The 21,915-nt window shown below is 36.7% G+C and overlaps 1 protein-coding gene and 1 long non-coding RNA gene across 5 annotated transcripts in view; one reads left to right on the forward strand and one right to left on the reverse strand.

Moving 5' to 3' along the window:
* pax5 (paired box 5) overlaps window positions 1–21,915 on the forward strand; it is a 262,678-nt gene that overhangs the window by 66,953 nt on the left and 173,810 nt on the right. For all 4 annotated transcript variants that reach the window (XM_028805784.2, XM_051930047.1, XM_051930046.1 and 1 more), the window contains one exon: window positions 5,786–5,914. In XM_028805784.2, the coding sequence (XP_028661617.1) occupies window positions 5,786–5,914 (129 nt within the window). The remainder of the gene's footprint in view (window positions 1–5,785; window positions 5,915–21,915) is intronic.
* Window positions 6,639–16,886, reverse strand: LOC127528841 (uncharacterized). Its single transcript, XR_007935443.1, has 3 exons — window positions 16,743–16,886; window positions 12,532–12,613; window positions 6,639–7,102 (listed from the first exon to the last, which is right to left on the reverse strand). It is a non-coding gene; the product is annotated as an uncharacterized LOC127528841 (long non-coding RNA).

The raw sequence follows: 21,915 nt of genomic DNA on the forward strand, positions 1-21,915 counted from the left end.
AAGCAATGTTTTGTTTTGCTTTTATGACACATACAACCAAGTATTTTTCATGATGGCTTGCATTCCATCTCACCCCCAAGTGAAATTTAAGTACAGTTTAACACTGAGGCAACGACCTTGATGTTACTCAAAAACAAAAAAAATGTTTAGTTATGGAACAGGTATACAGTATATCTATCACCTGTGGTTTACTTATTAGGAAATCCTGTATCAATTTGCAGTTTAAATTAAGCACTTCCATTTTTCATAGTTTCAAGGTCAGCTTACAGAGAACGATTTTAATAAAAACGGGATCAATAAATAGTATCCCAACACTGATCATCAATGTACTGCTGTGAAGGAAAGGCAGTACGTTTGTTTTGTTTTTTTTGTAGACAGGATCAGAAGATGGAAGGACTGAATCACAAACCTTTACACAGGCAAAGGTCATAAGTGTAGAAAAAAAAACCAAGACAAACCAGAATACTAAAGCGCGAAACATTAATAAAACTTAAAGTCAAAATTGTTAGCATGAAAAGCCATATATCCATAAAACCTTTGAGAACAGACTAGCTTGAGCCACAATAGATTTTTTAGCAATTGTTAATATTGGACATAAGAAGTAGACTGTTGCTTCCTTAAGTAAATTTCAGATTGTGGTATCACAATGAGCAACTTCCTGGTGTCAGGTGGAATCAGCAGGATTAAGTTGCTAGGCACAAAAATGGCCACCAGTACAAGAGCAAATCCAGAATGGCAATGATCACAATAAACTCTTAAATGATAAACAATAAAATAAAAAAATAATAAATAGCAAACTGACTGAGCAGCTTACTTAGGGAAAGCAGATGAATGTTAATTATTGCGAACACAAACAGTTGAGAAAGTTGGCAGTAATGACTTTGTCATAATGTTATAATATACAGCAAACTCAGAAAATTTAGCCTGATCTGCAGATCGTTACCACTTCCTCACTATTCTGGAACTATTGTACCATTTTGGGGTTTTAGATAAACATAATCAATTTGACAGCAGAAGGAACACAGTACAAACCAATTCTTGGCAGGAAATCAGACTACTGCAGGTAATACTCACTTAAACCAAACCAATTTAATACAAACAATACCCTTAAAATAACGCACTTCTTTTAAATTTGAGATGAAACAGGATTACACATAGAAAGAGAAAGTGAATATGGCAAGAACATGAAACTTCCACACAGTTAGCCAGGAACCAAGGTCCTTGGAGATGTAAAGCAACATAGTAAATCACTGTGCTGTTCACATACTATTTGTCCAATTATGATTTTTTTCGCTATATCACAACAATTCATTAGATAAAAAGATGAATATATAAATAAAGGAGACTCAAAATCAGACAAGGGGTAAATTATACATTAATCTTAAATTGACAAAGTGAAAAATCAGAACCACCGATTACCATATGTATAGTACAGAAAGTTTTCATTTCAATTTTAGATTTGTGAATGTAAAGGAAATGTATTTTAAATTGTGAACATTATTATGATGGCTAGATTTTTTTTCTGTTTAGAATGAAAATTAAAATATCAAGTTTTAAAATAAAGGGAAGCCCACTAATGGTAAGCTTACAGAATGTCAGATAATTAAAGCAATAAATCAAGAAAACTGCATACTTATTCATGACATTTTCTGCACCATTAGCCAGTAAGTAGAAATGAATGTGTTTTTGCGTCCATTAAAACCCATCAGTATTGCCTCATCACTTAATGCTTGCGAACCTTTGAGAAGACCTGAATTTAAAGAATATTTAAATGTTTGGCACATTTTTGTGTTCCTCCAACTAATGTAACATTTTCCAAAGAGAAAATAATAATGTTAACTTCCTTTAAAGGCACCTTATACTAACAGCTTGCTCACAAAGAGTTTAATGTAACAAAATAAATCTTAGATATTTGATTTTAGATTTTTCCTCAGTTAATGCATCACATAACAAAGCACAGTATACAGTCTCATCCCAAGATGCAGGCCTTCCTAAAATGCACAGTATAAATAAAGCCATTAGCAATTGGGCCCCCACAACCTTTTAATGATCACCTTGGGAATGCTAGGGATTTTTTTAGCATGCTCCATTTTCAAGCTATTCCAATTTGTAAATTGACCATTTCTGTTGTCAGGTCTGTATCACTGTATTTTAATGACCATATTAGACAGAAAGGCAGGTTTTAACTGTGAGAGCAACAAACATGCATAATCATTTTATTCCAGGGTTTAGGAACAGGACATATATAAGGGGGCGGCACGTGGCACAGTGGGTAGCGCTGCTGCCTCGCAGTTGGGAGACTCGGGGACCTGGGTTCGCTTCCCGGGTCCTCCCTGCGTGGAGTTTGCATGTTCTCCACGTGTCTGCGTGGGTTTCCTCCGGGCGCTCCGGTTTCCTCCCACAGTCCAAAGACATGCAGGTTAGGTGGATTGGCGATTCTAAATTGGCCCTAGTGTGTGCTTGGTATGTGGGTGTGGGTGTGCCCTGCGGTGGGTTGGCACCCTGCCCGGGATTGGTTCCCTGCCTTGTGCCCTGTGTTGGCTGGGATTGGCTCCAGCAGACCCCCGTGACCCTGTGTTCGGATTCAGCGGGTTGGAAAATGGATGGATGGATGGATGGATATATATAAGGAGAATTGCAATGTCTTTCCACTGGAATCAAATTATTAACTAAAAAAGTCAAAACTAAACAAAGTTAAAAACAGAATTGTTTCACTATTTATTTATTGAATTATTTTTTTATAGTTACTTAAGTGCTAGTCTTTTGTGGATGGTCTCCCTATGTGGTCTTAAAGTTCATAAGCCAGATGGTATCATGACATGCTATCAGTAATAACTGTTGCTTCTATCAACAAAATGATGTAGACCATGAAAAATGCTGATGTCATAACCATGATCATAAAATATTTCAAAAATGAAAATCACTACAAGAAAACAACAGTAAACAAAGCAGACAAAGATTTCTTATATATGTGCCAGATGTACAACGGTGACACACATACCACATGAAGAAACAACCCCAATCAAATCTGGCAATTTTCCAATAACTCTGAAGCGTTTAAACAACTTGATTTTCCAAAAAAATTAGTTTATGGGAATTTTAAGTTTATTAAATACAATTTTTCTTTTGACCAAAGAGATCATCTTCAAATAAATATGTCAAAGTTCAAAGTTGTATAAAATTTAAAGTTCTACAGATTTTTGCTACTTCCAACCATCTCTTGTTTTATGTTTCATATGTAGAAAGGTTTGCAATCTATGCACTATAAAATTGTTTTTGAGAAAAAATATCCACAATGTCTTAATAAACTTTTCTCAAAACATCAATAAGCAGACCTGGCAAATTTACTTGGTGATACCCCACCAATTTCAGTGTGCTGCAGTAAACATGGTTATATAAAGTGAACTGCTATCAAATGAATCACAATAGTGGTTTTATTATTTATAAATGTGGGCTACTGAGCACAGATATGCTACTAATATGAATTATTATATTAAGAATAAACATTTTCGACACTTTGGGTCAGGCATATTCTATAAATTAGTTTCTAAAACATCAGCTAGTATATCATTCTTTGAGTGATTCATGGCATATCAGCTTAAGGTATTTCAAGGATGAAGTGATGTCCTGCTCTAATCTATTTTAAATCCTACTTTAGAGAATATGAGCTCACATGGTACTGTTGTCACAGATGTTACAAAGTGTTGCTTCGTTAATGTGGAATGAAGTGAATAGCAAGAAGCATGACTATTTCAACACTGTAAGATGATGACTTCTCCATCAGAATAGCCTTTTTTCATTTATTTGTCATCTTCATGATCAGAACTACAGTAGGTAGCTGATTAAACTGAATTTCCTTCAGCAAGGACATGTGATGACATGAATATGTGAAGTCACCTTTTAGAGTTTCTGTAAAGCAAATCAGATTTTAATTTCAAGCCAAGCAATCACATTCATTTTCAGAAAGATGTGTCAGTTTCTTGTATTGCTGCTCTAGGAAAAATGTAATATTGAATGACCTATTACTAAATATTTGTTTTTGGCAATTGAAGTCAGTAATGAATGGTTCTTTAAACCACACTAAGTAAGTAAAATCATTGCACAACATAATAATTCATGTAGTAAACCATAAAGCATGAATGAGAACAGCAAATCAGGATGGCTCTAGATTCACAAACAATTCTAACATCATCTTCCATTAATTCATTTTGTTTTGCTAGGTTATGCTTGAAACAATAATTTAACAATTCCCTGCATTTGTTTGTCCTATATTATAGTATATTCATTTCAATATGACCTTTAAAAACAATATAAGCTAAAGGAACATTGTGACGCAATCAGATTATTCTGAATTTGTTTGGAAATTTCTAGTTAGAAATACTACAAGCTGCTATTGCATCACAAGCACAATGCAAATCACGATAATACTAAGATTCAATATTTGATGCATTGATTAAATATTGAAATGTTTGTGAAGACTGCACAACTAAATTAACAATAAATTTAAAAATGGCAGTTTTACATCTACCTAGTCTTCCACTTTCTTACCAGCATTGTCTAGTTAATGATCACAAGCCAACTAAGCAGATCCCAGCAGTATCTGGTGCAATGCAGACACCTTTATGAACATGTCAGGGGGTTTTCATGCCCAGACAGAGAGCAGTACTCATGGACTTCACATTTCTTTCACATTGACAACTATCAAAGAATACTCTCTTGCCTAGGAATGTAGTGCCAAAGAAACAAGAAGATTTCGCCTTTTCAATCTTTTAAATTATTATGATCCAAAAGAGCTTATTACTAAAATGAAGATGTATACTGCTTTTACGTGTAATATTGAAAATGATACATATGTTCCACCTTTTGCTAACTAACATCAAAATTACATTTCAATAAATGCATGTAATGCAATGTAATGTGCATGTGTGCAGGTCTCGCACTAATCCATTAATTATGCACGTAGTAAATTCTCTTCAAAAAGACAGAAACATGCAGCAACGCAAGGCAAAATCTGTTCTCTGACAATACATAAAGATGCTGGGTGACACCCAGATACAAATACAACACAAATACAGATACAAATGTGGGATATACACATCTGTGGGCATTTCCGCATCTTGATGATTGTTTTAGAAAACAGTTATTTCTAAGGGGCAAGGAACAAAAGATTACAATAAAAACAACATGCAGCTGTAGATCCGTGTATCACAGGTCATCACTACAAAGAACACATTATACACACAGAAAAATATTAATTTTATACATATATATATATATATATATATATATATGTTGTCTATTATGAACTGAGTGCTAAACAAATATATAAGCTTACTTTTGGGATAGAAAATCAACCTTCCTCTTTTCAGCTCTTGAATGCTATTGAGTCATTTTCCTCATTTTCCTCATCTTGTGTGTTCTTTTATATATATATATGCATGGTGGTTTATTTATGTGCAGTTTGGTATATCTCTCCCTGTGTGTTTAAATTTGTTAACAATGGAAATTTTTCATACTTTTGTTCTCTGTATCATTTTGGGTATGGAAGATTGCTAAAATACCATTTCCTCCACTAGGCTTTATAAAGATTGCTTCTGCAGAGACAGGTTGCAGCTCTCCACCACACTGTTCTGGATTAACCTCAAGCTAAAAATACTGAAAATGGGAGGGTTTGCACCTTAAATTCAAGGTTGGGGTTGATTCTGAATGACATTTCATTTTCAACCTTGTATTACACATAAAAAGCAGGTTGTTGATTCCGTACTCCTTTGTCTTTTTGCTGCAGCATCCACAGTTTCAGCGACTCAGGTGTCGTCTGTAACAAGTGACTCAGCAGGATCTTCCTATTCAATCAGTGGAATCCTAGGAATCACCACCTCCAGCACTGAAGCCAACAAACGCAAAAGGGACGAAGGTTTGTTTAATTTTATACTAAAATAAAATATGTACGAAATTATCATCTAATCGCATGACAAACAAAATAAAAGCATCTGAGAACTTCAGAAGTGTCTTCTTAGATAGATTTTTTTATCCTTAAAATGCTTTTTTATTCTTTATTTCTGCACGAACACATTTTATTAAATGATCACACCTCATGATTGACCAATTGTCATACTCTACTGTTTCAGCTGGTTCGGTTGCTAGTCAAGATCTCCCTCGCTATACAATTCTCAGTTTCTGACAATTTTGCGGTATTCAGTTGTGTAACAGTTATAAAAGCAGTGCGCCGACTTGAGCTCTATTACCAGACATACTACGTTTATTCTGTTTTTACTTCTCTACATCTCTAGGACTAAAACCTCTGTTGTTTCTTGGTAAAGACTTTTGGTTAGTCCTTAGCAGTCTGGTTTACTGTGTTGTCTATTAAACTTTGAAAGATGAGCTGTGATTTTTTTTAACTTTTCTTCTCCATGCTGTCTGTAAACATGATCACAGTATGGTATACAACACAATTCCCAGATTTATAAATAAGTATTAATGTAAGATCAACTGATGTAGTATATTATTCTACTGGAAGAGGGATGTATCATTTGAAAATATACTTTCTTCTACAAATGTTGCAATAAAATAAAGATTGTTTCCTGGTTCAAATTCTAAAACAAATAAAACAATTCCTAGCAGTACTGATGGCTGCAGCATGCTGCTCGGATTCTTGGAGAGGTAAAAACATTACATAATTACAGAAGACTTGAATAATTATATTAAATAATGTATGTGCAAGCAGACCTTGAATAATATCTGTTTAGTGGAAAAATGCTTCTGGTTTGGCTTGATGTGTCCTAGCAGGCTTTAGCATATAAACCTTCAACATTCATGTGAAACTAACTAAGTCCAAAAAGAAAACAACATCTCAAATCAGCTTTTTTGGTCAACATCAAATATATTTCATATCCTTACCTTTATGTACAAAACACATTCTGTGAGTTCCAGTTAAAGTATCTGTTTTACTATTAAGATGAGCCTATCAGTTGCTGTCTTGTTCGGTTGCTGGGAGCGAAGGCTCCTTCCTCCTGATTACAGACTCAGCTGCTCTTCTATTTCTCAGGTCTCTTTTATGCCTGCAAACCAAGTGAGGGCAGCAAAATCAAGAAACTCCAAAGAACTAATAAATGACAAATGCAGAAGGAAAGCGCTCTTGCAAATTTGCCATGAACTGAAATGAAATAATTACCTCAGTAATTTAAATAATAAAGTTTGAAGGAAAAGTAGACCAGAATAGTAATTTTATGCAATTAGCAAAAATGTAATATTTACCATGTCTATCTCAAATACAAAACTTTACCCTTCAATGAGCTAGTTTTTTTCTAAATTACAAATGCTTGGATAGAAAGTAAATCTATTTAAACTCCTCAAACACAAACATATAATTTATATTCCATGCCATTAAAACTGCTGACATATTTATCCCATACAATCTATTGGCTATACAGTATGTGCAACTACTGTTAAATACTGAGAAGCCTTACCAGACTTTGACACCAAGGTGACCAGGTAAACTAGATGTTAATGTATGACCTGGTCCATGAACATGACACTTTTTATAATCTTACAGTCTCAGAGATAGACTTTCACATTCATTTGGATATGGAGCATTACAAGACAGATGTCATCACCTTAGAATACAATTTAGAAGAAAAATGACAGCATCACACATGGACCTCACAAGTCATACTGCCATTCTTTGAGGTATAAACAGCAGTGAAAAAAGTGAATTTCTTTCTTTTCTTTAGCTTGACAGGCAGTGTAGCTTAGTGACTAAGAAGACACCAAGGTCACAGGTTCATTTCCCACCACTGAATTAATCTATAGCCTTCAATGAACTGTTTCACCTGTAAAAATTACATACTGTATCTCTCAAATAAACTGTTTTGAATAGTGCATGTAAAGTACATTACTAAAGGGTTCAATGAGGATGATGCTACAGTATATAGAGTAAAATGACAAATAGTGTAATTGGGCCCCAGTGTAAATGACAAGCATGTTTTAAATATTTAAATATGTATCATTGCATTGTCTGGTGCATGTTTTGTGGTGACATTTGTCATCAATGGCATATCATAAAGTAAGGCATGGTGTTGTTAGGCCTAGTAACTGAAAATATTGCCTGAAAACCACAAAGTGGCAGGCTCAGTCTCTAGTAATAAGTTACTCTTACATTTCAGCCTGTACAGGGTAATTCAGTGCTGTAATTGTCTGGTATTCCCATTCTGGGTAAGTTGTTTTATTATCAGTGCTGTAAGTGTCTGGTATTCCCATTCTGGGTAAGTTGTTTTATTATACCCCATTGCTTCTAAGGTAGTTGTAAGCTCCCAATAACCCTAAACCTAAATTAACTGGATCTTGAAAAATGACTGGATGGAATTGTGTAGGACAGTGGAACATTGGTTAGGTTTGCAATCTTATAGCTCCAGAGTATTCAGTTTGAGTCTCAGCCAGGGTACTGTCAGTTTGGAGTATACACATTTCTCCTCTGTTTAAACTTGCTTTTTCTCCAGGTATTCCAGTTCCCTTTCTATCTACAACTGACATGTACAGTAGGTTGAATGGTGACTATAATCTAATAATAATAATAATAATAATACATTTCATTTATTTGTAGGCACCTTTCTAAACACTCAAGGACACCGAACAATAGACAAAACACGGATTATAAACAAAAGTAAAATACAAAAGTTAAAATCAGACAGAGCAATTGTAATCAAAGAGAAAAAGCAATCTTAAAGAAATGAGTTTTAAGTTTAGATTTGAAAAGTGAAAATGATTCAATATTTCTAAGCTCAGATGGTACTGAGTTCCAAAGCTGGGGAGCACAGCAACTGAATGCTCTGCTCCCCATAGTGGTAAGACGGATGAAGGGGACAGTCAAGTGGATGGAGGAAGAGGATCTAAGGGTACGGAAGGGAATGGCAAGATGGAGGAGGTCAGACAGATATGGAGGGGCAAGGCTGTGGATAGCCTTAAAAGTTAGTAGGAGAATTTTGAATTGAATGTGGAAGTGAACTGGAAGCCAGTGAAGCTGCTGCAAAATGGGAATGATATGGTGAATAGAGGGGGTTCTAGTAATGATGCGGGCAGCTGAATTCTGGACCAGTTGAAGCTTATAAAGAGATTTGAGAGAAAGACCAAAGAAAAGGGAATTGCAATAATCCAGATGAGACGTGACAAGGCTATGAACAAGGATAGCAGTGGTGTGGGGAATGAGGGAGGGGCGAATACGATTAATGTTACGCAGGTGGAAATATGGAGATGTTATTGATGTGGGACTGAAAGGATAAAGTACTGTCAAGGATGACACCCAGACTCTTAACCTGTGGGGAAGGGGAGACAAAGGAATTATCAATAACAAATGAAAAATGATCAGTTTTGGATAATGTTGATTTTGTACCAATGAGGAGAACCTGTTTTATCACTATTTAATTTAATAAAATTTGAAGAAAACCAGGATTTGATTTTTGCTATGCAGGTTTGCTAGTGAGGTAGAGCTGGGTGTCATCAGCATAACAGTAGAAGCTAATGTTATATTTATGAAAGATATTACCAAGGGGAAGGAGGTAAATAATGAAAAGGAGGGGCCCCACACCTGAAGTAACAGTGGTGGGTTGGGATGTGAAAGTTTTAAGCTGAACAAACTGAGTGCAGCCTGAGAGGTAGGATCTGAACCAATCTAGTGGAGTGTGGGTAATGCCAGTTTGGCTTGGTACATGTGAGTGCAGATTTGCAGAATGCAGAAAAACATTTATGCTTTATGTCTCTGTCCAGAAAATATGCAGCATTCACATTTTAAATCATGCCTCTTGTTGGAAACAAAGTTAAACACAATCAGTTTCCATTGTATTATGTGCCTATAGAGTAATGCAGCATCACAAACGAGGAGAAAACATGGACAACACCATAACACATTTTTAAGGTATCTTATGAAAGGAACAGCCAAAACATTTTTTAAAAACTAATTCTTTTTATCAAATCATTCACTCTCTTATGCATAGAAAGCTGCCATGTTACTACCAACCATTGCTGTATTTTTTCCTTGAGGTAATATATCGGCTCAGTGCGACTTCCCAGATGTGACTGTGTACAGATGTGCATTGTCTCTTACCCTGCAGGCTATCCAACAAGCAAAGGGAGCTGAGAAAACAAACTCTGAGATGTATGCAAAACAAACATCTTTATTGGGGGCCTGGGTATTAAAAATCCATTCTACCTTGAGGGGCCCGCGGCAAATGGACTCTGAGCAGATGTTCTGCCTTGGTGGGAGATCTGTTGCTATTGCTGGTGCCACAGAGCAGCTGTCAGGAGCTGACAAAGAAAAGCGAGATATTTACTAAGTACACTGGCTGATTCTATTGACAAGACGCAAGAGTTGCAACTGGGCTTTTATTCCAAGCTGAATGAGGAAGTTTTAGGAAGCTAAGTGGAGATTCTATTTTTCTGCAGGAGACCGAGAACTACGGAACTCTTGCCATATTTAGATCCCTTTAATTTTGCAAAATGCTGACAAGCAATTAATATAAAACCTCCCCTGATCCTCCAGAAGAAATAATATATTGTAACAGAGTTTCATATCACTACAACATGAGCATGGCACACTGCCATTCCACGCATGCTTTTTCTTTTATTCCCACTAGAGAAAATTCTGAATGTAATTTTTTTTCATAACTGTAAAATAAATAGGTACAATTTTGGACCAACAAGTATTTACCAACATCTCTGCTGCATTTTCTCCACTTATGTCATTTTTAAGTCATTAATGGAAATATACTGAGAGTGAGGGATCATTTTGCTTTTCTGTAATCCCTTCTTACCCGCCTTTTCTCATAGCATAACTGAACACTTTAGCTGGAGCAGGATGTGCTGTAGTATGCTTAATTTCATTAAGTGCAGTGTAATCAAAGAACAATTAGCAACTGCCTGCTCACACTGATTAGTGTTCTATTAATTAAGAGTTCATGTGCTAATAGAATTGGTGTTTGAAACAAAGTAGCCAAATGGGTTTTTAATGTTCTGTTGATACCGGACAAGGCTATGAGTGAAATAGACTACAACTACTGCCCCAATAAATCTCTGGTTCAGAACCACACATAATCACATTAGATTTCACCAATTGTGGTGAATGCAGAAGATTTTAAGTTAGTTAAGCAATTGCTTTCAAAAGATTTGAGGAGAAATAACTAATGGATAGGTACTCGTGTCCACCAGGTCACCAAAATTTCAGTAAATTCTCCCTTGTCTAACTTTCATTCATTCTTTCTTAAAGCCTGCCCAAAAAACTCTCAAAAAGGGCTGATAACCATTTATATTTTATCATTTGAGCTGTTTCCATAAATACGGGATTTGTCTAGAAAGCCAGGTATTAGGCGACAAACAATTAATGCATAAACAGCACAGAAAACTCACAACCCTGCCTTGATAAATGAAACAATTCAAACAGCACTAATAACTGCACTCTGATAATGTGCCTCAAATTGTGGCTTCTCAGATGAAAAAGCTAACTTGGGAAGAGGGAAGAAGAAGAGCAAGATTGTACACTGTCAATCTCAGTAGAGTGTATGTGGCATTATTTAAGTACAGATTAGTACAAGTCAACAAGTCAAGAACTACAAATCATTGTTTGTTCAAATCAATCATCAAAAATCATATGGCAGTGATAATATGTTTAGATTTAAATTTTTTAAAGTACTGATTTAGCATTATTTATTTTTAATTATTGAAAAGAAATTGTCAATAAATTAATTTACTACATGCACACCTTAAAATAAATCAAGCATTCTATGATGCTTACATACCATTCTTTCAAAAATGCATTCTAATCTATTCACTTTTTCAAAAACAAAATTTGGATCCTAATTTACATGTGCTACCATTAAATAATTTTAATAAATATTTAATAAATAATGCTGCTGTAAATAAACAACTATGTTTTATGCACTGTCTTAATTAACAAGAACTTACTATCTCCTTCCCTTATTTATGTTGATTAACATGTATTCTTTTCTTAAAGAACAAATACTCTGTATCAGCCTGTAGTGTTAACAATGTAATTGGTATAAATATAAGATGTATAAAAATCATAAAGCTGAAACCATAATAATGACATATACCAATAACCAATATATGAACCCAATATCCAGCAACTACTTGTGTTTCCCAGGTACAGCACTTATAATGGAATTATCTGCCACAGTCTCAATAAGAACTTGGAATAAAGGCAAGCAAACTTACAAATACATTAAAAATTAAACTTATGGCAAAACATGTTGTCCAAATGACAAGGCTGTGCCAAATGCCTAGCTTGAAAAACAAGATATAAATGTAACATATACATACTATCTTGAAAATAACATCCAAAGTAAAGAAATTGGCCAATGATAAAATAATTCGTGTAAAAAACAAGCAATACGATCATAGTGGTCCATCTAAACAGAACAATCTAAACCAATGAAAAAAATATGCTGCCTATCTCACTTAATATTAAATTCAGAAGCATGTGAAAATGGAACAGTGGAGGAATCAAGGGGTATGAAAATTACACACCAATTGGACTGTATCAGGCTGAAAGGATGGTTACAGAGATGAGGCACCATGTCTTGAGACTTCTGATTTCTTCCTTGGGGCACTGTGCATAAATTATCCAGAAGAAACATCAAATACACGTTAACATCAAAATGCCTGATTAAACAAGGAATTTAATTAAAACAAGAGACTCATTCTTGATTAAGAAATTGGCTGAAAAATAAACTAGCAGCTACTAGTGTTTCGCAGGAACAACACTTATCTATGGAATTCTACCACATGATCTTGAAAAGGACCTGGCTGAGAAGTTTTACAGGACTGCTTAATTACTGTACCTTATCTGCAAGACACTGCAAGTTGTTATCCTAGTTATTCAATTACTAAACCTAAATGCTGGCTGTTTAGGACCTAATTTGAATGCTGTGTTGTTCTCAAAATATATGTTTTGAATTCTACCACAGATACTGTCTGTTTATAGACTGCATGTTCTTCCCTTTCACCCTCAATCAAAAAATAGGTTATTTGTCAGTTGTAAAGGGGCTTGATGTGAATAAGTGTGGTCTGTGACAAAATGGCATTATCAGACGACAGCAAACCACTGTCTCACTAAGCCACCCTTTAAACAATAAATCGGCTTGTGTTTAAAAAAAAAATTCTTATGACACCCGTGTAACCAGCCTCTCCATGAAATTCACCATTTTGGATGCACACATCCAACGGATGATGCTCTCCAAATCTGACAACATAGCTTTACAGACTACTGAGTAATGCACGTGTTTTATTAGGCATAAAAAGTGCCGAAACTACCTGACATAAAACGTATCCATGACAGCTTGTAAATTTACATACCGTAAATCAAAATAAGAAAGTAGACATACACTTTTGCTTTAATCATTTATGGCAAGGTGTTTATAGACTAACAACTTAATGCATTTGGAAGAAATCATATTAGCCACGTAGAGCACTCCTCATTGGTTTAAAATAAATTAATACTAATAATCTTCAAATAAAAGTCAATGTAAATGCTCTTTTTTATCATTTTGCTAAGAGTTACTGAATTACAGGGTTCATACACTTAAGTACATTTCAAATTCCAGAACGTTTTATGACTTTTCCAGTACTAACCAACACGATAATCCACAACTACTTTACACTTCGGTTCTGAACATTGGAATTACAGTCAAACAACTAGTGTTGCATTTCTTGTCTTCTATCAGTATATGTAGCATGCACACACCTAATTAAAGTCTGTACTGCTGAAACCAATTTTCTCCAGCCTTCTTTTCAATTTTTGAGCAGGGAATATCATTTTTTCCATATATAGCCAAATGCATATGCTGTACATACATACATATACATGTCAAATCAAATTTTACATACAATAATACACACAGTGCAATGTGTATTGAAATGCTTAATTGTTAATCTCCAAGACTGTGCATTAAAGAGGAATATAAACAGGCAATAATCAATAACAAACATAATAACAATAATACACTCCTTAAAAAAACACTAAAAGTCATTGTTCAATATCAGAAATACTAAACATTATATTAAAATTCTAAACTATGCAATAAATAAATAACTTAATATAAAAGGTAAAACTTTATTTGTGCCCAGGTGGAAATTTGGCTTTTTACAGAAGCTCATTAGATAGATAGATAGATAGATAGATAGATAGATAGATAGATAGATAGATAGATAGATAGATAGATAGATAGATAGATAGATAGATAGACAGACAGACATTATGGTCTGAACAATCATGAGAAAAGGACAAACATGCATGCTGAGTGAGAATGTCAAGGTAAGCATTACTACAAATATTGACAGTAAAAAAGTAACATCATGCACTATATAGGAACGTCCAGAACAAGATGCTACACATAGAGATGTCTGCTAATGCTAGTCCACCCGTGAAACATAAGAGGCTGTTGAGGTACAGGTCTGAGTGTAAGACAGAATATCGGTGGGGCAGCCCTGTCCCTAGTGATAAATAAGTGTACCATGGAGTTTTTTGTGTCCATGGAGGGATATCTGATGTGAAATAGTTCAGTGCAGGTGCTACCCATGTCCAATCAGCTAAGAGCACAGAGTGGGATCACTTAATTACTTATACATAACTCATGCTTCCCCCAAAGCAGACATGGTATGTTGTTGTTTAATTAATTGTAGTTACCCACTGTAACCTACTTTATAACCTACATTAGCTTATACTGTAACCAATGAAACTAGTCAATAATCATACTAATATTAGATCATACTAATATTTACATCCATTTGGGCAAAGGTTAAGATAGAATTATTTTATAATTCATAAATGACAAATTCTATGAAAATGTGCAATTTTAAACATCCAAATAAATAAAACTGTCAGATTCATATTGAGATTTTTTAGTCTTATCATTTGCTATTTAAAAGCCTAATCTATGCATATTTTAATCTACATAATGACTTCTCGGGTGGAGCAGTGGGTAGCACTGCTGCCTCGCAGTTAGGAGAACTGGGTTCGCTTCCTGGGTCCTCCCTGCGTGGAGTTTGCATGTTCTCCCCGTGTCTGCGTGGGTTTCCTCCCACAGTCCAAAGACATACAGGTTAGGTGCACTGGCGATCCTAAATTGTCCCCAGTGTGTGCTTGGTGTGTGTGTGCGCGCCTTGCAGTGGGCTGACACCCTACCCAAGATTGGTTCCTGCCTTGCACCCTGTGTTGGCTGGGATTGGCTCTAGCATACCCCCGTGACCCTGTAGTTGGGATATTGCGGGTTGGATAATGGATGGATAATGACTTCTCTCCAGGTAACAGCACCAGAGTTGACTCAGGTGAATTATACAGTTAAGCACAACTTGTGGTGATTGTGCACAAAAGCTGAACCATGATTTTATGTTTCTGTTTTTTGTAATGTTTGTGTAATTGTTAATGCTTTTGGTATGTTGTCTTGCAACATAGCAATCCAAGCCATATTTATTGGCTTTTGCAAGTAGCAACACATTGGGCATTTGGTGGTCGTTGTTTCTGTTACACAAAACTGTTCAATAAACTAACTGAAATAATTTAATATGCATGGGAAAGTGATTATTAAAACCGTTTTTTTATTAGAAATGAATCATTAAGTTATTTCTTCTTTATAGAAAAAAATAAAATGCGTGAAGGAAGTATGATAAAGTGTGCTTAATATGCAGTTAATTTAGATTAAAATTTTAATTCGATTAATCACGATAAAATTTTGTAATCGAACAGCATCCATAATAGAAACCTGAAGGAATGTAACTAAGACACTTGAGCCTCAAGCGGAATACCATAGACGATACATTTTCCTTTTCTGTGTGCATTGTGAACTTTTTTCCTTATTTTGTATGAACTGTTTGCTTTGAGTTTCACTGAAGCCTTTGAGGGCGGCACGGTGGCGCAGTGGGTAGCGCTGCTGCCTCGCAGTTGGGAGATCTGGGGACCCGGGTTCGCTTCCCGGGTCCTCCCTGCGTGGAGTTTGCATGTTCTCCCCGTGTCTGCGTGGGTTTCCTCCGGGCGCTCCGATTTCCTCCCACAGTCCAAAGACATGCAGGTTAGGTGGATTGGTGATTCTAAATTGGCCCTAGTGTGTGCTTGGTGTTTGTGTGTGTCCTGCGGTGGGTTGGCACCCTGCCCGGGATTGGTTCCCTGCCTTGTGCCCTGTGTTGGCTGGGATTGGCTCCAGCGGACCCCCGTGACCCTGTGTTTGGATTCAGCGGGTTGGAAAATGGATGGATGGATGGATGAAGCCTTTGAAACGAAGAGACTTAGACTGCGGGGTTTCTTGGTATGTGTACATCGAGCCGTCCTACTGCTGCAATGTCTTTCTGGTGGCTGCGTTTGAATGATTTTGAACTACTGTATTTGGAAACCCTCGACAGACGCAGTTACATCAAGATTATTCAGGAAATTTCCATTTACCCAAACCCAAGGTAATTACGGGTGGCTTGACACTATGGGCGGTTTTATGTTCTGACCAGGGCGTCTTATAGGCTGAAACACTCCGTAAGGTGTGGCATATTACGTTACTATGGTGGCATCTCTTGTGGCACCAACTGCAGGAAAGGAGCGCAGGGATCGCGGCAGTTGTTGAAAGGCAACAAATTAAAAACAGTTCTGGTATTTGTTTCTTTATTGCTTTCTTTGGTCCTACCAGCACGAGAGCAAGTATTTGGTACAGCAAATTAAACAAATAAATAAAAAAGTAAAAATCGAGCGGACTCACGTAAAATCCCTCATAACGTCTGCCTCTTTCTGAACGCAGAGAAAGCGGCATGGATGTAGTATCTTCTGGCCAGATTCCTCGCCTGGTGAAACGCATAGATTGGGGTTTGCTAGACGAGTGCAGGCGGTCGTCGTGTTTCCTGTATTTTGATTGGTTTAAAAGTGGCGCTAAAATCCGACACGCCCTCACACACACAGAGTGCCACCCTGAGTATCCAGTCCCGCGCTTTTGAGCGATGTTGTCAAGTGCGCGATTTTACCACCCGGTTGGTTTTTTTTTTTGTATTCAAGAAAGTATTTGCATGTTTTCCCCATCTTTCTAATGTAAAATAACATCGCTACGGTTTTCCAAAGTTATGCGTTGTAGAGTTGAAATTGAAAGAAAATAATGTAAACTGCACTGCAAAGCCTCAGGCAGTCCTTGAACTTGCAGGCAGCCGTTTGTGTCCTTAACCCAATCAGGCAGATCACGGATGTATAAACCTCGCTCAAGGTAACACGTCAAGGCAAGTCGATTTTACTTATAGAGCACCTTTAAAATAACAGAAATAAACCAAAGTGCTGTGCAGCTTTCATAAATACAACAATACATATATAGATACAATAAATAAAGTCACCAAAAATAATGACATGAAATTAGTTTAAAAAAACTAAAAATCTAAGACAAAGATGGGGTTTAAAAGTGACCAAAGTTGATGCTGACCTAATAATAAAAGGAAGACTATTTTGAAGCTTATAGGGCAGATGCTGCAAAAGCAAGGGTCCCCTCTTAGCTTAAGTCTAGATCACAGTTGTCCATCTCCAGGCCTGGAGGGCCGCAGTGGCTGCAGGTTTTCATTCTAACCCTTTTCCTAATCAGTGACCAGTTTTCACTGCTAATTCACTTTTTTCCCCTTTATTTTAACAGCCATGTTAGAAGGGTTCAGTCCTCTGAATTGGTTTGTTTCCTCATTAAATGACAGCCAAACAGAAATGAGATGTGAAACGAGCCAACAGATGACCAGCTTAAACTTTGGCCTCAAACTCCAACCAGTTTCTTAATGAGAAGCCGACGCTTGCTGTGAATTAAACCCATTATTCAATTCCATGGCTTGTTGCTGCTCTCGTTCTGCAACAGCAGACATTTCCAAAAGTGTTGATTTTTTGTTTTTTATAAGAACATCGTCAAAGTGTTTTGGTGAGTTGAGAGATCAACCTTACTGAGACCATTGCCTTTCTTTATTTTCAGATATTGTGTGATGTGGTGGCTTGTTTTGTGTCTCATTATTGTTTGGCTACTAATTAAGGAAAAAGAAACAACTAAAGGGCCAGATTGAAGTTAATTAAAAGAAGTAATTTGCAGAAAAAATTGGTCACTAATTAAGAAGATGGTTAGAATGAAAACCTGCAGTCACTGTGGCCCTCCAGGACTGGAGTTCGACACCCCTGGTCTAGATCTTGGCACGATCTTTAACTTCTGGTCAGAGGACCTCAGTGACCATGAAGGAGAGTAAGGGTGTAAGAGCTCAGTACGGTAAAAGGGGGCTAAACCATTCAGAGACTTAAAGGCAAACAGTAAAATTTTTCAACTAGATCCTGTAGCAAACTGGATGCCAGTGAAGAGAAGCTAAAACTGGTGTGATTCTCGTGTGCCTGTTTATTATTATTATTATTATTTTTATTATTATTATTATTATGTGCCTGTCCTTGTCTAAAACACACTGGGCCTGAACCAGTCTCAAGACAACTATTTATAACGTACTAGCTGTGTAAGCCAGCACGAGGTCCTAGAAACTATTGAAATCATCAGGAAAAAAATTGAAATGTAGAAATGTCAGGTAATTGAAAGGAACTACTCTGGGCATCTCTCTCCTAGGAGGTTTGTTTTGCTGATGTGCTCACATCGCTTGTGTATTAGTGGCTAAGCGAGTGACTTTCAGAGGTTTCGTTTTGCCAACATGCTGGCCTCGCTTGCATATCCTCGGAGGTGGAGCCCTTACCCCGACTCCATCTCTCACTTCCGGGCCAGACAGACACACACACTTCCATGCGTAGACGTTTATATATAAGATAAGATGCTAGGAGCAATTACTTCAAAAACATCTTTAAGAAAAGAAGCGGTCATATTAAGTATAGTAGGTCAGTCTTATGGCAGGTTAAAGTCAGAAGTAGCAGTGGGTTTACAGAGCTCCATGAAGTGTGTGAGGCTTCCTCCCAGTTGCGTCGGTAGGAAACGCAAAGTTTTGGAGCTTTAGAAATGGTGACATCTGATGATTTAAAGAAATCTATAGCAGCCATGAGGGCAAAACACTCTTTAGGGTATATCTTTACAGCCTGGGAACTTCCATCCTTGAGGTCCAAGTAAGAGGAGCTGGCTGTAACATGCACTAATAGAGTCTAGCAGCAGACCTCCAAAGCTCTTCCCAGTTATACTGTGGTTAAGATTAGGGTTGTGGGAGGTTTATCCGACTCAAATAATGACAACTGTCCATTAATTCAACTCTTGGCACTTGTAGTGGAGCTCCAGGCTACAGAGACATCAGACTCAAACACTCGGGGGAAGAAGCTTGCTTACAACTCCAGTTGATTAGATAGGTGAACTAAAAGCCTAAGAAAACACCCTGTGTGTTCATTTTGATCTTTTGATAATCATGTCATTAAAATGCTGCAATAAATATGCATGCTAATATGGGTAGCAACTAAAAAAATATAACATTGAAATGTGCTGTCCCAAAGATATAATTTTTGGCCATTATAGTAATCACTGCCATGTTGCACCAGTGCTCACCGCTGCAGACTGCAGATAGATTCCTGATATTTGCATACTCTTTTACGTAGCTCACTGTCCCTAGAAAGGCAGACTGTTGTTGCCGCAGTAGCTGGAATTCATATGCTACTTTGGTAAGGTTACCATTTTTATTGGATTCCTTGAAGCTAGTTCTGAAGCTGTTCATTTGTATGGTGGGCTGCCAACTAATACTACTGGCAACTCATCCCGAGGCTGAAGCAACCTGTCACTACCATTGCAATAGTGATGTAAAGAGCACTCCATCGCGTGCTACAATACATTATAAGCCATCACTGATTCATAATCGTGTCTCTGCTTTTTCATGTGAGGGAATTTTACAAATGAAAGAGTAATATGTTAGGCCATTTGGGAGATGCTTATACTTTGAATTAAATCAGCCTTTAGCAATGTATTCAAAGCCTAGAGAGATACAGTCTAGTTGCCATATTGATCAATTAATTTTATTTTGCTTTATTTGTGTCTGCTATGCTATGCCTTTAAAAGAATTATTATTATTATTGTTGTTGTTGGATTATTATTTACATTGTAGCTTATAATATTTTGCCACCACCCCAAATCTGTATGACAAGTTAGCACCCATGACCACATGTGAACATTACCAAGAAAAAAGTAATAAGAAAATGAATGGCATGCCAGTATTTTTAACTATGTTAATTAACTAAAGAGCATAATGTAGGCCTTTAGAGGGTAGGTTAAATATTTTGTCAAGTATATTTATTTCACGTTTTATAGAATACAGCAGTGGACACTATATAAAGTATATTTGCCCCTTTCATGTAATTGACTGTTTAATCAGTCACAACATCATCTGTGCAGACAAAGACGTTTTATGAGTATATTGTTCATTGACCAAAAAACATCTAACAAATGGTTGTCCAAGGGTCAGAAACAGACGGTTGATGAAAGGAGCCAACAGTAGCAGATGTGGCTTGAGCAGAGTAATACAACACTGGGGTCAAAAGAGGTACGTCAACATGTACATCTTGTACTTTTTCACTTTCGTGTGATGGTGGTCGTGAAAAACAAGAAGGTGTGGCTGTAATGATCTGTGAAAGTAAAAACTTGACACTGAAGGATAAGAAAAGTATCACTTGATCTGATCAGTTCTGGCTCGTTCTGATTAATTTTGATGGAAAGAGATTAAAATCATAGAAGTTCATTAATCTGTCCTTCCAGGAGTGAGCAATGTATACTGATTCTTGCAATGTAAGCGGTGAGGTCGCTTACTGGTACACTCATTGGGTGCCTTGATGTAAGCATAACGATATAGGTTTGTATTTCCATTCTGAGCAGGTATATACCTTTGTGGCAGCAGTTTAACTATTACAAATGCTCTTTTCCAGCAGGTGAATGCACCATGCTAGTCCAGTAGACTAAATCTTAGGATGGCTTTAGAGCCATGATGGTTACTTCAGCTCCCAGTCTCCACATCTCAATGCAATCAAGAATATGATCTATAACAAGCTAATCTGTAGTAAATACGGTGCATGTTCTAAAATAACATGACCAGTAGTCTTTTGGCAATTGTTTTAGAAAGTTGATTAGGTCATGCCCTGACTAATTCAGGCTGGTCTCAAGGAAAATCAAGGACCACTTTTTATTTGAGAGGTGTACCTAACTTAGAAGTCACTCATTGTGGAATGTTCTAATTGGCTTGCATTTTTAAAGCTAAACTGCTCTGGTTTCATACTTTCCACAAAGTATACACAAGGGATTGTGAGACTTCTAAAGGGTAAAGGGTGCATAGTTGAGAATATCTGTGTGTAGTGTGTGCTGTATAGCATTGGTGTTCTACTCTGACCTACTGTTCAAACTCAGGCAGCAGTTGACTGACGGCAGCTCTCTGCTCTGCTGATGCCCGCAAGAGCCTTGTAGCAGACGTGAGTGTGGCAGCAGTTGGCTTGGCAGGCGGAGGTGCTGTATTTCGCGGCTTCTGCATGTGTTCCTGACAGAGATCATCTTGCCTTCTTTTGTCTGTCTATGAGGATTTTTTTGGACACGGGGTCAGAGAATGTTGTGCTCTTTCTGTATACACAGCTCTGAAAGTCTACAGCTAGATGTTGTACTGTTTGTATTTCTGAAACATACTGAGGTTCATTCACTTATTCAGCACTGAGTTATCCTTGAAATGCACAATTAGGATTCCGAAGGTGCAAATATTTTCAGTATCATTTAGCTATGTGTGGCAATAAGGATTAAAATCTGTGAACCTTACTATAGCCAAGAATTTACTATATATCTTTAAGATTCCTTTGCTTTATAATGATGAACATTATGATGATTCTGGGTGTAAAACCTACATGCTAATATTCAGTAGATAAATTTGCTTTTGAAAGAGAGATGTAGTTAGAAAACAGCAGTTTTATATGATGATAATCAATTGAAA

This window comes from Erpetoichthys calabaricus, chromosome 7 (genome assembly GCF_900747795.2).
Source record: "Erpetoichthys calabaricus chromosome 7, fErpCal1.3, whole genome shotgun sequence".
In the NCBI taxonomy this organism is placed as follows: Eukaryota; Metazoa; Chordata; class Cladistia; order Polypteriformes; family Polypteridae; genus Erpetoichthys; species Erpetoichthys calabaricus.